Source organism: Medicago truncatula, chromosome 2 (assembly GCF_003473485.1).
Source record: "Medicago truncatula cultivar Jemalong A17 chromosome 2, MtrunA17r5.0-ANR, whole genome shotgun sequence".
Lineage (NCBI taxonomy): Eukaryota > Viridiplantae > Streptophyta > Magnoliopsida > Fabales > Fabaceae > Medicago > Medicago truncatula.
In genome coordinates, this window is record NC_053043.1 from 9,446,134 (window position 1) to 9,464,236 (window position 18,103).

At 32.0% G+C, this 18,103-nt stretch overlaps 2 protein-coding genes across 2 annotated transcripts; both read left to right on the top strand.

Annotated features, from left to right (window-relative positions):
* The first annotated feature begins 2,062 nt into the window (after nucleotides 1–2,062).
* LOC11406420 (putative MO25-like protein At5g47540) lies at nucleotides 2,063–8,593 on the top strand. Its single transcript, XM_003594194.4, has 11 exons — nucleotides 2,063–2,390; nucleotides 3,617–3,781; nucleotides 4,017–4,135; nucleotides 4,470–4,544; nucleotides 4,851–4,944; nucleotides 5,045–5,104; nucleotides 6,248–6,316; nucleotides 6,744–6,842; nucleotides 7,885–7,929; nucleotides 8,020–8,122; nucleotides 8,210–8,593. Exons 1-11 carry the CDS (start codon nucleotides 2,271–2,273, stop codon nucleotides 8,272–8,274), a joined length of 1,014 nt encoding a protein of 337 aa, XP_003594242.1. The 5' UTR covers nucleotides 2,063–2,270; the 3' UTR covers nucleotides 8,275–8,593.
* Nucleotides 8,594–12,015: 3,422 nt separating this feature from the next.
* LOC11405917 (inositol-phosphate phosphatase) lies at nucleotides 12,016–16,400 on the top strand. Its single transcript, XM_003594195.4, has 12 exons — nucleotides 12,016–12,175; nucleotides 12,285–12,340; nucleotides 12,445–12,495; nucleotides 13,032–13,112; nucleotides 13,228–13,331; nucleotides 13,420–13,504; nucleotides 13,758–13,812; nucleotides 13,896–13,939; nucleotides 14,957–15,025; nucleotides 15,112–15,212; nucleotides 15,737–15,793; nucleotides 16,096–16,400. Exons 1-12 carry the CDS (start codon nucleotides 12,160–12,162, stop codon nucleotides 16,190–16,192), a joined length of 816 nt encoding a protein of 271 aa, XP_003594243.1. The 5' UTR covers nucleotides 12,016–12,159; the 3' UTR covers nucleotides 16,193–16,400.
* Nucleotides 16,401–18,103: the final 1,703 nt, after the last annotated feature.

Sequence of the window (18,103 nt, forward strand, 5' to 3'; positions counted from 1 at the left end):
ATACCTCGTCCAAATGCATTATTAACTTGATTTGTTTAAGACTAAAATTTCTGTATGATTCAATGTTGTGGTTGATATATTTCTTTTGATAGACTCATAAAATAGTTGTACCACCAGATGTAAATCAATAGTTTTTTTACCAGGGTAGACAAATAATATACATTATAATTGAAAAGTAGTAATTATCAGGTTTAACCTTATTCTTTTTTTTTTTTGGTTAAGAACCTTATTCTAATATCTTGTATAAATGACTAATTATATCTTGTTAATCGAACGACAAGATAAAATATATCAAGAGATTTTTTTTTTGACAAAAAATATATCAAGACATGTATAATTAACATGAAATTTAATGCTCCAATTTTACTAAGATATTGTAATTCAGGGACATATAACTCTCCGTAATTTTTCTTGAGTTTTACATGGATATTTGTTCATCTAATGACCTTATTCTCTCAAAAAGTATAGCTGGTCTGATTTTTCCGTATAAAGCAATCTAGTACCTTCATTATATAACCTTTGATAAAAAAAAAATTCGTTAAATGTCTAATTTGTAATTTCAAACAAAACTTTATCCTTCTACTTAGGTCATCGTCTCAATTTTTTTTTTTTTTGTCTCACCCAAATTATCTCTTTAAACAACCTATATTTTGAAAACTCTTTAGAAGTTATACTATATTTATGTCATCGACATAAATAACAATCATAGCATAGTAAGGGCAACTTCGTTCTTTTAGATATGGGAAAGACAAGTAACTCGTTCTTTTGTTTTTTAAAAGCATTTTTTTCTTATTTGTGAGAAAAAATCGAGCAAACTCTATCTCATCTAGTCTTTAAAATTTATAAACATAGTTTCTAAAGTATGTAAAATATATTTCCTTAGCATTTAAAATATATGAAAATCATCAACAATAAATCAGTCCAAGTAGTAAGCGATTTGAGCTCTTTAAACATATGGTCAAATATTCGATTTCTGACTTATACGTGTGGAAAAAATTTAGTTGGAGGAAAGAATCCACTTTGTATGCCCCACATGATATCTCGAATAGATTAATCATTGTTAAACGACGGTAAAAGTTTCGTACCAATATCACGGTAACAAAAAAAAATGAAAATCTATCTATATTAGTTGTCCTTACACTTACTATCATAATTCAATGCTTTTTTTTAACAATAAAAAATGAAATATATATTAACCACCAAAAGCAACTCCTCTAGCACAAGGTGTGCCAAAAGAAATACTTTACAAACATAGAGTCATACAAACAACCAAAACAAACCATTAAGCAATGCCCAAACATTGAAAGAGACTTTATCATAATTCAATGCTACAATAAGAGTTCAGCCGAAAAATAGGTAAAATATAAATAAAAACTTTTAGTCAAACAAATTTTTATATAAATTAGATTAGATTAGAAGGTATTTCATTATTTTAAAATATTTGAAGGACCTAATGAAACAGAGGAAAATATTAAATAGATTTTTATGTTATGAAAATATTAAGGCTTAATTACATTTTTAGTTCCTTAATTAATTATGTGGTTTCATTTTGATCCCATAACTAATTAACGTTACAACCTAGTTCCGCAAGTATGCTCCGTCCATCAATTAAGTCCTTTCCATCCGTTTTAAATTAAAAAATGTTTAAGTTGTGTATGTGACAGATGACATGTCACAACATATCCCCAATCCACAATTGCCACCTCCTTTTTAAAGTTTGTTGAAGACATGATTGTTTCAACCCTTTTCTTAAAATAACCACTTACTTCTTAAAAAAATCTCTAAAACTAAACATTTTAAATTAATAATTTGAAAATCATTTATTACTAATAATTAAAAAAAACTGCCCCCAAAATAATCTCTCTGATATAACTGTAATCATTAATCATGGTATAATCCCATTTTTAACAAAAAAATAAAAAATTCTCTCAAAAAAAAAAAAAAACAAATAATCACGAGATGATCCTATATTAGCAAAAGATAGACATGGATTAATTTAGTTTAGTTTAGTTAGTTAGTTATTTTTACTGAAAGTGGAGTGGTTGAATTGAATTAAAATCGGAAAAAGATGAAACGAAAAAGTTTGTTTTTCTGGTACCAGTATCCTCAACTTGAATCTCATAATAACTAACATAACATATTCACTGGGATTATATATTATCCTCTCATCTAAATCCAATAATATAAATTGAAATCGCTTTCTATTTCTCTCTTATCTTCTTCATTCATTCTTCTTCCACGTTCAATCAGAAACCCTAATTTCATCGAACATGAAGGGCCTCTTCAAGCCAAAGCCACGTACTCCTACTGATATTGTTCGTCAAACCAGAGATCTTCTTCTCTTCTTTGATCGTAACACCGAATCACGCGATTCCAAACGCGAAGAAAAAGTTTGTTCCAGATCCTATTTCCTTTTTCGTCAATTTTTTACTAACTGAAATTGATGAAATCACAATTATGAATCACAGTTATCTCCTCTATGTGTTTTTTTTTTCCTTCTTCTTTCTGTGATGTTGTTTCTTAATATGATCTTCATATTTTGCATCCATATTTTTATCACCAATTTGTAACGAGTATATGGTAGATGTAGTAATTAGCAGCTGTATCTGGCAGTGTTTTTTTGAGTAAACTGCAAAATTAATCCCTTACTTCGTACTCAAATAGGTCTATGAGACTATGAATATCATAAAAAGGTTGGTGTCTCTGTCAAATTTTATTCATATTGGTCATTCTGAACGTATATTAGAGACTAAATTGATAGTAAGTGGTTAAATATATGGCCCAAATTGATAACAACAACAACAAAGTCTTATCCTACCAAGTGGGGTTGGCTACATGGATAAAATTAAGCCATAATGCTCTATTATAAACCATATTCGGATCCAACTCATTAACCTTTAAACCATATAGTGGACCAAATTGATGGTAAGTTGATAAAATACAGAGAAAAACTTGACAGCTTAATAGAGTCAGAGACCTTTTTGAAATATTCATTATCTCATGGGCTTATTTGAGAGCGCCATACAAAGTGAGAGACTGATTTGTTTACTCGTTTGTTTTTATATATTTCTATTGTTGGTGGCTGATGAATGATGATCATGTTTTACCATTGCAATTTTCTTGTAGATTTTGTTTTGAATTGTTTAGTGCAAATTTTGTTGGAGTATTGGCCTTGTTTGGATACATAGCTTATTTGCGGCTTATAGCACAAGCTCTTATCATGATAAACACTCATGTATAAGATTTTTCTATAGAAAAAGATAAAATAAAGCTAAATTGTTTTCATATAATCTATAAGCTGTTTTCATTAGTTATTCTGTAGAGCTTATGAAAATAAGCTGAAAACAGCTTATAAACAACGACATAAGCTGTTTTTATAAGCTCTCTTAATCAGTCTTGCAAAATTGTGCTAGTAAATAAGCTCAAATAAGTCAATCCAAACAAGCTAGTTTTGACAGGAGGAGCTTATAAAGTTATACTTGCATGTCAGTGTTAAATGTAATTGTGTTTTTGTAAGTGAGTAATATTTGTGTAAGAAATGGCTAACTGAATATGCCTACAATGACATTCATTCTTATATTGACGTTTTTTTATTTTTCTGTGATATGTCTTACAGCAAATGACCGAGCTATGTAAAAATATTAGGGAGCTAAAATCAATCCTTTACGGAAATAGTGAATCGGAGCCTGTCTCAGAAGCTTGTGCGCAATTGACTCAGGAGTTCTTTAAGGAGAACACATTGCGATTGCTTATCAAATGTATTCCTAAATTGAATTTGGAGGTATTAACGAATTTCGAGACCTAGATATTTGCACTTCAATAAACATGTTTTTGATTACTAATTACTAATTTGATGCTGTAAGTTTTATGTGTACGCTTGATAAGATGTTAGCATTGTTGCATCCTCTCGGTGATGGTTGGAAATTGGAATATCACGTGAATGTGTTATCTTTATGCTTTATTGCAACTGTTTAGTATTTGCAAATATTGAGAGTTGAAACTATGGGCTTTTGCAGGCCAGGAAAGATGCCACTCAAGTTGTTGCGAATTTACAAAGGCAACCGGTTCAGTCTAAGTTGATCGCATCTGATTACCTGGAGAATAATATGGATCTTATGGATATTTTGATAGTTGGGTAAGAAACCATTAGATTAGTATTTTGGTTGCTTATTCATTTTTGTTCTAGTAAGCTTTGAAATCAATATGGATTATGGTGTACTCTTCTGCTTGGCCAAATGAATGGAAATATTGATTCATTTTCTTACCAACTATTGAAATAATGCCTCTGTGAATTAGACACGATAGTCTATGTCCTTAATCACTGAATTTCTGAATTAAGTTAAATATAGCCTTGTCACATGTCTGTCTTGATATGTGTTTAATTATTTTTTGTTTCTTATCAAGCTTTTCACTATGCTTTGCTTAGTATTGTTTCCATCACGCAGTTACTGACAATTCTCTCTTTACAGTTATGAAAACACGGATATGGCTTTACACTACGGTGCGATGCTGAGGGAGTGCATAAGGCACCAGATTGTTGCAAAGTAAGCAAAAAAGAGTAGATAATTCTTTGTGCTATTGTTTGACATGTGTATGTGTACTACCAAGCTATAAGCTTTTAATGATGACCGCTAGAAAAACGATTCTTATAGTTGTAAGCAGGAACTTTTGGTTCCTATAGATCCATGTAATTGCACCACTTAGAATTTATGCCAAATAAGAAAGGTAATGTGCAAGGAAGGTCATATAAAGAAACTGAAACTGAGAATTAGAAAAGAAAAAACGGTGTAGATTTGATAAACTTCTTCCCACCTCCTTTGATGCTCTAACGCTTCATGGTTTTGTATCAGATATGTTCTGAACTCACCTCATATGAAGAAGTTCTTTGATTATATTCAACTTCCAAATTTCGACATTGCTGCAGATGCTGCAGCTACTTTTAAGGTGGATATTGTCTGAAAGTATTTATGCTTGCTGTTTCTTATTTTGTGGCATGCACATTTTTGCAACAGAATCATTAATATAATCTGTTATTCACTTTCAGGAACTCATGACACGACATAAATCTACTGTAGCTGAATTCCTTTCTAAGAATTACGAATGGGTAGGTTCCCCTTCAACCATAAACGATAACACACCATTTTAATTTTAATCTGTATATACACTTGTACATTGACATTTCGCCATTTATTTATTCTGACATTGTTTTTCTATATAACGTGCATGGATGGTAAGCTTGATCGCCTTATGAATTTGTAATTTGTTGCTAAATTTTATTCTTTCAATTTTATTATAGCATATCTGTAATATCTTTTTTTCTTTTAAAAAAATTGTTTTGTTTCTTTTAAATGTAGATTTCCGTTATAGATAACAGTATCCTTTTTTGTAAATGACTCTTCTTGGATCGAGGGTGAACATATTTTCTATTAACTAGGCGTATTGTGGCCACTAATAACTGTTACTGTTAGGAGTTAGAATAAAGGGCAGTTTGTTAGGACGGAGTTTTGACGTTAATCAGAAGTTAGTTAGTAAGTTGATAAGTTTGTTAGGTGGTTGTTAAGAGCTGTTATTTTAGTTATTCCTAGAAAGTCTTTAAATATCCCTCAGTTTTGGGAATTCTCAATAGTGGACTCCCTGGGGAACAATATTTTTTTCTTATTGACAACTAGGCAACCTGAAGAACTTTTTTGTTCGATTGCATCCTTGAGGACAAGGTTGCTTTGAGGAGGGGTGTATTGTTGTGACTGAGAACAAAGGGGAGTTTCTTAGGATTGGAGTTAGAAGTTAATTAGAAGTTAGTCGGTTGATAAGTTTGTTAGTTGGTTGTTAAGACTTGTTATTTTGGTTATTCTTAGCAAGTTTTTAAATAGCCCTCAAGGGTAGAGGGGAAAGATAGTTTTTGAATAATTAAATTTAGTGACTAGAGATAGCTCTAGTGTGAAATGATAGTGCTAAGATGGGATAGCCTTGAGTGCAAGGTTATCTTCATCGTTGAATTCTTTCTTGCTTAAAGAAAGGATCCCAACAATTACAGTGATTATTTGACCAATGACCACACTTTCATGTTTATTTGGCTTATCTAGGAATAAAGTTTTAAGCTACCTCTTATTTGAGTTATGTTTTAAAACTTTCTGTTTGCACACAATCATCTAGTTATCACTTGTCAATTTATGTTATTTAACTTAATATGTTCTGCATGTATCTGGTTTCAACTGTCACTCACTGTCTTTGTTGTTATTGTTTTCAGTTTTTTGCTGATTATAATTCTAAGCTGTTGGAATCTTCCAATTATATCACAAGGCGCCTAGCTGTCAAGGTGCGATATGAATTCGTATTTGATCTTAATTGTAACTTTCTAAATTGTATGACTATTGAAGGAAGCAAGCATCCAGATCTCTAGGAATTGGAGGTTTACCTAGTTGAAAATTTAACCTTGAATTGTAGAATCTTTGCTTGCCTGTTTATATTACATTTGCAGTAGACTTGACGTTTATATTACATTTGCAGTAGATTTGACCTATGAATCTTACTGAAATGTAAAATAGCCATTACAGCTAGTCAACAATAACATAATTAATCAATGCAATGATTTCCTTTGGTTTTCCCTCGTGAAATTTGGAACATTGGTCCATGCAATCTGTTGTTATAATTAAAGCGTACTGTTACTGCTCTTTTTATTACATTATTTCATGTTGTGGTGATGCATAGTAAATTGCTGAGTTTGATTTCTTTCTCTTTCACAGTTGCTGGGGGATATGTTACTCGATCGTTCAAATTCAGCCGTAATGACACAATATGTGAGCTCAAGAGAAAACCTGAGGATTTTGATGAATCTTTTAAGAGTATGGTCCTTTTACATAAAACTTAATTACATGCCTAATCACCTACCTTATTGCCTTGATTGTGTGCTGCCCCCTATTCCCTCTTTTTGTGTGTATGATGTATTCCTTTCCTCTATCGTTTGCTGTTTTTAGTATCTAAAAGTGTCTTCTTTTCACCAAAATTTATAGCGCGCCACCATTATTGCTATAGTTGTAGTTTGTCTAAGACTCTAAGCATCAATATCTGAAATACCAAACACATTTTAATTTAGTTTTGGATGATAATGTTTTATGGAGAAAATAAAACGCTTTAACACACGGCTGTCAACACTTGCTCGTACTGTAAGTCACGTCACTACTCCTTGCTCGGCTACCGGCTATCCAATTTACTTTTTTAACACTTATTTTGTTTTTAAATTCTATCACAAAACATACCAGAGATTGGGCTACCGTTTTTAACAACTGATTTTCCATTTTCTTCTTGAATTTGAGATGGGGAAGCAAAAAGATGGGTGGGGTTGAAGATTAAAGAGGTCGAATTAGATTATTCGCTCTCTGTTTTCTCTAATTGTAGTCCTTCCTCAAATTTTGGGGTTATGGGTTAAGGTTGTAAGGTTGGTAAGAGGTATGTTAGACTGCTTAAGGTTGGGAAGAGGTAGTTCAGATCTTACATGATTATGGCAGTAGTTTGGGGCTAGAAGTTAGTCAGAGATGGGAAGTTGACAGTCTTGGTGGGTCTTATGGCTGTTTGTGATGATGGGTGTGGGTGGCGGAGTGGGTGATTGAATTGGTGGTTTTGCTGATGAAATGCTTAATGTTTAACGTGCCACAATTTTTTTTTAATAAGTCTTAAAAAGGACAAAACTTGGTTAGCCTATAACCAGGTAAATAACTTTTTAAAATGGTTGACGTGGCTTAACAATATTGGCGTGTAATCATCCGCAAGTGTCAAAGCCTTTGTGGATATCTCTCTCTCTCTCTCTCTCTATATATATATATATATATATATATATATATATGCAAAGTGGGTGTTTAATGGCTAATTGCTGATTTCATTATGCAGGAGTCAAGCAAAAGCATACAGATCGAAGCATTTCACGTTTTTAAGGTATTACAATTATTATGATATGATATAGCACACATTTGAAGGTCATTATTCTTGATCCGTGCAGTTATTGATATTTCTCTGTCAAAACAGCTATTTGCTGCTAACCAAAATAAACCAGCTGATATTGTCAGCATATTCGTTGCAAACAAAAGTAAGATGCTGAGACTATTGGATGAATTCAAAATCGATAAAGGTAAGTGATGCAATCTATTGAATAGTGAGTTGTTGCTTTTTATATCAAATATTTTCTGATGATAACATGTTTGTTGCAATTGTGCAGAGGATGAACAGTTTGAAGCTGACAAAGCTCAGGTGATGGAGGAAATTGCTTCTCTTGAAGCATAAGGATTAGCGTCCTTGAGTTGCAGACACTATTATACGACAAGTTGCAATGTGGTATTTTATCTTAATGAATTCTGTATTATAATAGCTACGTTAGTCGTCTAGATGCAACAATCATTTTATTCAGATTTGAATGTTTCCATTCTGTAGTTCTGTCGCCTCACCGCCCTGTAAAATATTAGATAAATAAATTGTTTAAACAAGCTACATATGGGTTTATGGCTTTCCATGTTTTAGAAAGGAATAAACATATTCCTAGATGCCATGTACTTATAAAATGTTTGAGGTCATATGATAAGCTGACCCTCATAAATTTATTCAACTCGTCCTTTTTATACTTACGATGCCCTTTTACTGCTTTTGGAACCATGCCAGTGAATCCGATTTGGTCCTTTACCAAGTCGGTGTTTTGATGAAGTTTCGATAGATGGTTGATCTGCTATGTAGTTGAATTAGATTCATGTTCCCACCTGAAGCCATGCAAAGTAAACAGATAGACATTTACAAGTGGCAATACACAGTCATAAAGGTCAGTGTAGCACTTGTTGGTCCCCTGGGATTTTGGTTGGTCATACCCATAGGTTCTAAAATTTTGTGAAACAATATTTTGGTAATGAGGTTATTTAGTCAAGGAGTTGGGAAAGAGAAATGAAGCCAAATCCAAGGGGCTGAGATTGGCTGGTGTTGGTAAAGGCTTTAATCACGAGACTGTTATTTTCAGTATAGAGCTTGATCATTTTCTCTATATATTTGATGAACTCACTCTTGTAAGTTGTAATAGTTAAGTTAAATCATTCACATTCAACAATGAGGACTCATTTTTCACTGTCAAGTATTTTTTTTTTTTTTTTTAAAACTCAGTATCCGATCCAAGAATCGACTAATCTAAGGAAACCAATCCCACTGCCCACTTGCGGGGGCCCTGTTTAAAGCCAGAGCTATCACTGTCAAGTATTGACTCCATGAGTTACGTACATGACTTGTTCCTCTGATGCTGGTCAATTTCAATTAGGCTTAAATGCTCTTTTGGTCCCTTAAGTATTTAATTGGTATCGCTTTGGTCCCTTAACTAAAAAAAAGATTCTTTGAGTATTTAAGTTTTTTTTTAGTCTCGTTTTGGTCTCTTCTGTAAGTTTTGGTCCCTGACGGAAACCTAACAGAAGGGACCAAAACGAGACTAAAAAATAACTTAAAGTATTCAAACAATCTTTTTTTAGTTAAGAGACCAAAGCGATACCAACTAAATATTTAAAGGATAAAAAAAAAACATTTAAGCCTTTCAATTACAATAAGTTACTTACCTTAGCTCCCAATGGTGTTTGGGAGTCTTCACTGGAGCAACAAAAGGTGGGGGCAAAAGATCTCACCCTTTTCTCGGGTATAATTTAGTCTTGTCGACAGAAACGTAACATTTGCAAAAAGTGTGTGGCACGGGACCAATACAACGTATCAGGATAGTTTCGGCATATTCCCATATGCCATTCACTTGAATTAGAATCTGAAACGATAATTCCATTATAGATTGTACTGTCTGAAATCAATTAATTATCAATAAACAAAATGAGAATCAAATATTTTAAAAGCATGGTTTCCAATTCAGCCCTTGAATGCAGTGTTTAAATCTCTTGAGGAAACTTTGACATCCATTACTGTTCTACTTGCTTCGAAAGATCAATCTTTGTGCGCTTATATACTCATTTAACACAGACACAACATTTGAAAGCATTTTCAACGTGCTTTTGAAGTTCGTAAATAAAAAACATTCCCTAAAGAAAGGACAAAAAATCTCAAATCAGTTGTAGTAAAAAAATATAATGAGTGTGATTAATGAAAGAATATTTTAAAATAATTTTGATGATGGTAAAAAAACCAAAGTTCAATTTTTCTTAGAGGAAGTTGAACTTACACTTTACATAAAAATACATAAGAATTATCGATATTTATTTTATAGAACTGGTTTTAAATTCACCAAAAAAAAGTTATACAACTGGTTTTTTTTTTTCTTTTTCATTTGAGTGTGAGATTATTTTACAATCTAAATATCGAGACCTACCCATGTAAGTTCGGATAGCATTTGAGTAACATTGACCGACCATAATGTCGCAAGTGTAAAAAAAGTTAAAAAAAAATTTGTAAAAGAGAAAGAATAAAAGCCACTTATAACATTATGGTTAGTCAATGTCATCAATATCACAAACCACAATGTCACTCAAGTGCACCCATGCAAGTTCTTTACCATATACCTAATTATTTTTTTGGTGAACATATACTTGAACAAGCTTCAAAAAAAATACTTGAACAACTGATCCTGTACTTTGTAGAAATCATATCATATTGGTATAGTTCAATAATCCTGTAATCGTATAAACTCTTATATAATTTATAATCTATAAGAATACATGATTTTTTTGGGATGAACTTTTCATTATTTCTATTATACTCTTATGTAAATTTTTCTCTAAGAATGCTATATCGTTGGTAATATTTAAAAAGATTCTTTTTATTATATTTGTTATACTGTTTTTTTTTTTAAGAAATATTTGTTATACTGTTAGTAAAAGATAAACATAATTTGTTAATATTTTAAAGTAAAAAACATCTATGAATATTATTTTAATCAAAATTAATTTTTTTTTTAAATATTATTTATAATTTACACGCGTTAGTACAACAAAAAAATAGATAGACGTCCCCGTCTAAATGCTAATATATACAAAGAAAATACATGATTTTGGGGTGACTTTTTAACTGTCAATTATATTCATAAACGGTTTGTCTATAAAATTGTTATATTGTTGTTGTTATTGAAAAATATAAAAATGTATATTATATTTAATATTTTGTTGATGTTTTTTAAAAGATAAAAATAGTTTGTTACAATTTGAAAGTCTCGAATATCAATATTTATAATTTTAATTTTTAAATTAAATCAAAATAATTTTAAAAAAATCAAAATTTCATATAAAGTAAATTGATAATTTATACGCATTAGCCAAAAAAAAAACGATTGTGTCTGTCTGAACGTTAGTTTACTATAAAATTCATTTTTTTAAGAGTTTATTATAAAATTGATTAAAAGGTAAAATAAAAATATAAAAGAGTGCAATGTATCCTATAATCATATAATTGTAATTTTAATAATAACTTAAATGCAATGTATCCTATCCTATAGTTAAAAATATAGAAGAATCTAATGTATATTATAAACATTTTTTTTAAAGGATATCCTATTATCATATAATTGGACTTTTAATAATAAATAATTTAAGAGTTTTATTAAAAAAAATAATAACTTAAGAGTTTAATTATTATACTCTGTTAGTGTAAAGTTATTATACACACAAAGTTAATGATGTGTTACCACGTTACTCCGTTGTTCTAAATTATAAGTCATTTTAAAGAGAAAAAAAATTATCTTAAATTATAAGTAGCTTTGCAATATTAATGAAACTTTAGTATTATTTTTCTTTTTGTACACTTAACTATTTACTACTCTATTTTTTTCAATTTATCTTTTCCATATCACTTATTATAAACAATTTTGTATAAAATAGTTTAGAATATCTTTTTTTCATACAAAATTATTTACATTTCTTAATAGATGTGAAGTGTCTAAAACATTTTATGATTTAAGAAAGAGGGAGTAATTAATAAACATGACAATTCATATCTCTCTCGCATGTTCATTAAAATTAATGTAAATTCATAATTAAATTACTAGTCTATTAAGGAGAAACAATAAAATGGAATATACCCTCCTCCTCTGTGTTGTATGTATATATGAGTAGTGCGTTAGTAGGCGAAAGGTAGGAAGGATCAAGAAAAAAGCACAGCCTTTCCCATATCATCTCCTTTCTGTTCACTCTCTCTCTACAATTCCAGAACAAAATGGTTGACAACAATGGTAACACACACTCTCTCTCTCTCTCTCTCTCTTTCTCGTTTCAGTTTGTAGTATGGAGATCTTATTATACCTACTCACTCATTGATTGATTCGTCACTCAACTGTGTAGATTTACACTCTCAATTTCTCGCATCTGCTGTCGACGCTGCTCATAAAGCTGGTGACGTTAGTTCTTTTTTCTCTCTTTTCTACTTCCTTCATTCATTCATTCATTCCCCTTTCTCTCTTCATCTATCATTATCAATTTTCACTTTCAATTCTTTTATCAGGTTATTCGCAAAGGATTCTCCCAAACTAAACACGTCGAACACAAAGGATCGGTCTGTTTCCCATTTTCTTCTACTTTTCTCAAAATCAAATCATATTTTATTTCACATTATTGCAATTGCTCTTGATTTCACTTATTATGACGTGTCCGTTTCCAACTGCTATTGTCATTTCGTCTATCTACAAAAAAAATAAAATAATAAATAAAGCGCGAATCTTAATTAAGTCATAATAGCATAAACACTTATCATATAAGTGCTTATGTATAAACTATAAACTATCTTGGAGAGCATATGAAACTTAGCTGAAAACTAGTTACGGACATGTCACAAATTGTTTCTAAGATCTCTACCAAACAGTCTCACAAGTGATTATGCCTTTTGATAAACTTAAATAAGTTACTCCAAACAAGCTCTTAATAAGCTTGTTTGCATATCAATGCCTTTAGAAATAAGTAAGTAGTTTGAGGTAGTTACTTGTTAGTAATGTGATTGGATAAAATATGTGTATCATCAGTTATCACAGCTTATAATAAATGTAATATTAGTGCTCTTTTCATACTTTGTTATATCTTTGTTATGTTTCGCAGGTTGATTTGGTCACTGAAACAGATAAAGCATGTGAAGAACTAATATTCAATCATCTCAAGCAGCTTTATCCCACTCATAAGGTTCATTCAGATCTTCCTCTAATCATATAATGTTTTAGATTAGTGGCTATTATGGCTACTTATCAGTTACCGGTGTATATTTGCCGACGTTCATTTGTATTTGTGGTCTTATTAGTTCATTGGAGAAGAAACAACAGCTGCTTTTGGAACTACAGAACTTACCGATGATCCCACATGGATTGTTGATCCCCTCGATGGAACTACTAACTTTGTGCATGGGTAAGCAGTATTGCTGACATTTTCATTGATGGTGATTATGGATACTCATATTTATATATTGATGGACTATAAATTATACTATCTGTAGGTTCCCCTTTGTTTGTGTCTCGATTGGTCTTACAATTGGAAAAGTTCCAACAGTTGGTGTTGTGTACAATCCAATAATAAATGAGGTGTGGAATTTTCTTTCTTGAAGATGCTAAGTTGTTGAGCACAAAAGCATTAAATTTTCTGAAAGGCCTTTTAGTCATATGGACATAGCTCCAACCATTGCTCCAAAGCTTCTTTTTGGAGATTTGACATTGAAGTGACTAATTTAGGACTATTATTCAATAAGGATTATCAGCATGGAATTTTGTAGTGCTTAAAATTAAGTTTCTTTTCTTCGTTAGTGTGCAAATTGAAATTTGGGATTTTTGTATGTAGCTTTTCACTGCAGTCCATGGAAAAGGTGCTTTTTTGAACGGGAACCCTATAAAAGGTGTGTCCTCTGTTTTTCATGTTTCGATCATTTGTTATTAATATAGATATAGCCATCGTTAACTCGTATGCCTTGAATTTCAGTTTCATCACAAACTGAATTGGTGAATTCTCTTCTTGCAACTGAGGTATGTCAAGCCTGTTTAATTGATTATGTGAAACTATTCAATTTTTTGTATTTTTATTCCCATCAACGAAGTGCATACATCTCCCTGTCCTTATCATGTACCTGTATCAATGTGTGGAATGACCGTCAAAATCAGAATGGTTCTTTCTGTTAATCAAAGTAGCTACTTACCAACCACATGAACAATAATAAACCTTGTTAATCTCCTGTATTTGGTCTAACACCTAATTTGCCTTATACTGTTGTTATACATGACTTTCTCTTGCTATTAAGATGATCCCTATGACACTTTCATAATCTGACATTTTAAATGTTTGTATCGAGTGTCTAATCTTTTTAATATGACACTGCATAATCATAATGTCACGTTACCTTGATATTTCCAATACAATTGGTAAAGGAGTTACCTGCTCTGAAGAATCTCTATTTCCAATCTGTAAAATTAATTATACCCTCAAAGTTTATGTGGTTGATATCCAAATTATCTGCATATTTTTAAATTGCTCTTACTGAACTTTGATGATTCATGTACTTCATATTTAGATGTTCTAAATGATTTGTAATCTTAGCAAATGATATGCTTGTTCTCTAGATAAGTGTTTGATAAGCTTTGTAATCAATCATCTACGAGTGTTGTTTGCAATCTTAGCAAGAAAATCGTGACATTGCACTTTATTCTTGCAATAATCGTGAGTTGTCAACAACATAAATGATAACAATCTAATTTCTGAAGTGAAGTGTTTTTTACTAAAAGTCAATCATACGTGTTTTCCCCCCAACAAGTTACAACGTGATCAGTTGGCAGATTGTAACTTAGAATCACTAATCCCACTTAAAGGTTCCACCTGAGTATACAGGTATTTTTTTACCTTACAATTAGTAAGATTTCCATAATGCTTGGAATTCTAATTGTCATGAAATATTAAGATTATTAGTTCAGGTTTACTTGTAAATATGTTGCCTTTTGAATCGATGCATATTTGAAATTCATTAAGCCTTTTCCCTTCTGAAAGAGCAGGCTGGAACAAAACGTGACAAGGCAACACTAGATGCGACCACCAATAGGATTAATAGTTTGCTTTACAAGGTAAAGTCAAGACTTGCCATGAATTTTTTTGAACTAACGTTATATAACTGCCCTGTCATAATAACTACCCTGTTTCTATATGTCAGGTGAGATCTATTAGAATGAGTGGCTCCTGTGCTCTGAATCTTTGTGGAATTGCATGTGGAAGACTGGATGTGTTCTATGAAACTGGATTTGGTGGTCCATGGTATGAGTTTCTCCTGCATAATTTTTTTTGGGATTGTCGTTATGTTACTAGGCCGGTCCAACCTTTGGGCAAGTAAAGCAAGGGCTTTAGGTCAAGACCGCTTTGTCCACCCCTACATTTCTAAAATCCCTCCAGAAGTGTATTTTCGGATAGGACAAAAATTGTTCGGAAGTACACATCTGGACTGCACAAAACTGTGTTATTTTTCTTCTTTTTCTGAAGTGTACATCCGGAGTTATTTTAGGGATGAGAGAACTTTTCTCTAATATACATATTTAGCATATAATAGCTTATGTAAAAAATGGCCTTTGACCTAACAACGGTTAAGACTTAAGACCCCTAATTCTTATTAAATGTTTTATGTATGAATCTTATAGGCTTCATACTCTTTAATGTTTTTCTTCTCATGTTACATTGTAAGGTTAAACCGTATTAGATTTTACATACAGTCTCACATTAACACTTGCTTTAGCCTAGTGGTTGGTTTATTGGGCTGGCCCTAATCACATGGTTTCTCTTTCCAGGGATGTGGCAGGTGGTGCTGTCATTGTTAGAGAAGCTGGAGGTGTTGTGTTTGATCCGTAAGTAACTTTGCTTAAATATATATAATCCTTTTTTCTTAACAAAGTGAAATATGTACAAAATTCTAGATAGTCTTTGCATAGTTAGGTGCATAGTCTATTTTACTCTTTACACGTGTCTTCATTTTATAGATACATAATGTAATCATGGTTGGATGTACATGCATTGTGGCAAACATAATATTTTTTCACTATTGGTAGGATTTGCTATGATTACAGAAAACTATAAAACATGAAGCTTCATAGATATGTTGGGAAGATCTCATACTAACATCAACATCTGATGTTTTTGTTTGCTTCAGGTCTGGTGGAGATTTTGACATATCAGCTCAGCGTGTAGCTGCTTCAAACCCTCTATTGAAGGATGCAATTGTTGATGCTCTGCGCCAAACAGAGTGAAAACTGAAAAATTGAAGTTATATATTATTAATCTATGATTAGGAGAAATTGTGTTACAAGTCAGTCTTTTTTATTTCATTTACTTTTTCTCAAATAATCAAAACTATCAATTTTTGGATATTAAATTATCCGATAAAATTATTGGAGCAATTTTATACTTTTTGTGCGAATTATCGAACACTCAATGATACAAGTCACTTTAATGCAACTCATTATTATAGTATGATAATTGTAGTTTTGTACTTTCTACGTATTATAGTATTCTAGTTCTATACTTACTACGTATCCGAAATTTAATTTTCATTAGTGCATCAGCATTACGTAGTGAATGATGTAAGTAACTTTTAATCAAGTTCATTCACATTGTCTTATGAGAAGCTTCGTGAAAGCTTCCATCTTTTTATTATGCTGTGATTCTTGTTCTTTTCTCGTGACACTTTTTCTAGTTAGTTATGGTAAGTCTAGTGGCCTAGTCTTTTGGTACAATATTTAAGTTGGAAGAATATGACAAAAATGCGAGCATATTTGCGAGGAGCAAGTCACTCTTTATGGAATTAAGTTCTATTCGACATAAATGAGTAGATAAACTTTTTTAACAAGCTAAATTGGAATACATTAATACAAAATAAGCATTCTGAAAACAACAAGTTCAAAATAATTATAAGACGCCAACTTCAACAAGGCTAGGAGAAAATTATTAAGCCACCAATTATGGAAATCAAAGACAAATGAAGTTATTTGCCGTCAACCACAAAAAAAAGAGTAGATTCAAAAGAGAGTAGATTGATTCTATCCAAAATATGTTGTGATGATTCTTCATTATTATTATTATTAAAATCCTATATTCTTTCTTTCCATATCACCCAAACACATGTAAACCAAATTAGATATAAAATGATCCAGCATCCTACGTGGATCAGCTGTGTAAATACCAAGCCAATGCCTAATTAGCTGTCAACTTGAACTAAAAAAGAGAACAATCCAAAAAAGGTGATCCACGGACTCCACCACTCCACACACAATTACATATAATTGAGAATTTTGTTGAAGTATTCCACGCTTAAATAAATTGTCTTTGGTTGGAATCCAGTTTCGAAGAAGACGCCAAGCAAACAACGTAACTTCCAAGTGAACAAACTGGTCCACTGTAGTCAACAAATGATAGACACCGCAAACAGTATAACCCTTAGAAGGATCTAAATACCATTCCCACGTATCCACCACGTCAACCTGCAAAACAACATCAAGAAGCAAAACATAACAATCCCATAACATTTGCTCCCCGCGCAAACAACTTCCACCGTCACTTCCAAGTCCCTGCCCCTCACCCCACCCAAACCCAAACATATCGGCCACTGACATCAAAGGGTTGTCAGTTAACTCAAACAACCTATCAAATCTATCACTAAAAAGAATACCACTCAACCATGGATCCGTCCAAAAAAATGTATCACCACCATTTTCTATCGACTTCCTCAAGTTATCATCAAACCAATTAGGCACTCCTGAATGAATACCTCTTCGAACTCCCAATAGGTCCTTCCACCGTGAAGAATTTTGACACCCTCCTTCGTTCAACCGACCTCCCATCTCTCTATAACGCGCCACCAAAACTCTATACCAAAGACTCTCTCTATTAATATACATCTTCCAACACCACTTTTCTAATAAAGCAATGTTAAACTCTCTTATCTTCCTAACCCCCAAGCCTCCTTTCTCCTTCCCCAAACAAATAAGTCATGACCGACTTTAGAAGAGTCACCCGCCCACCGAAAGAAAGGGACTTACTTTTCCAACATGACGGATGAGCTTTGATACGGTTTGACAGTGGAACCCAAAAATTCAACCTACAGGCATCAACACCAATATAAAGACCAAGGTACACATTGAAAAAACCAGACATAACCAATG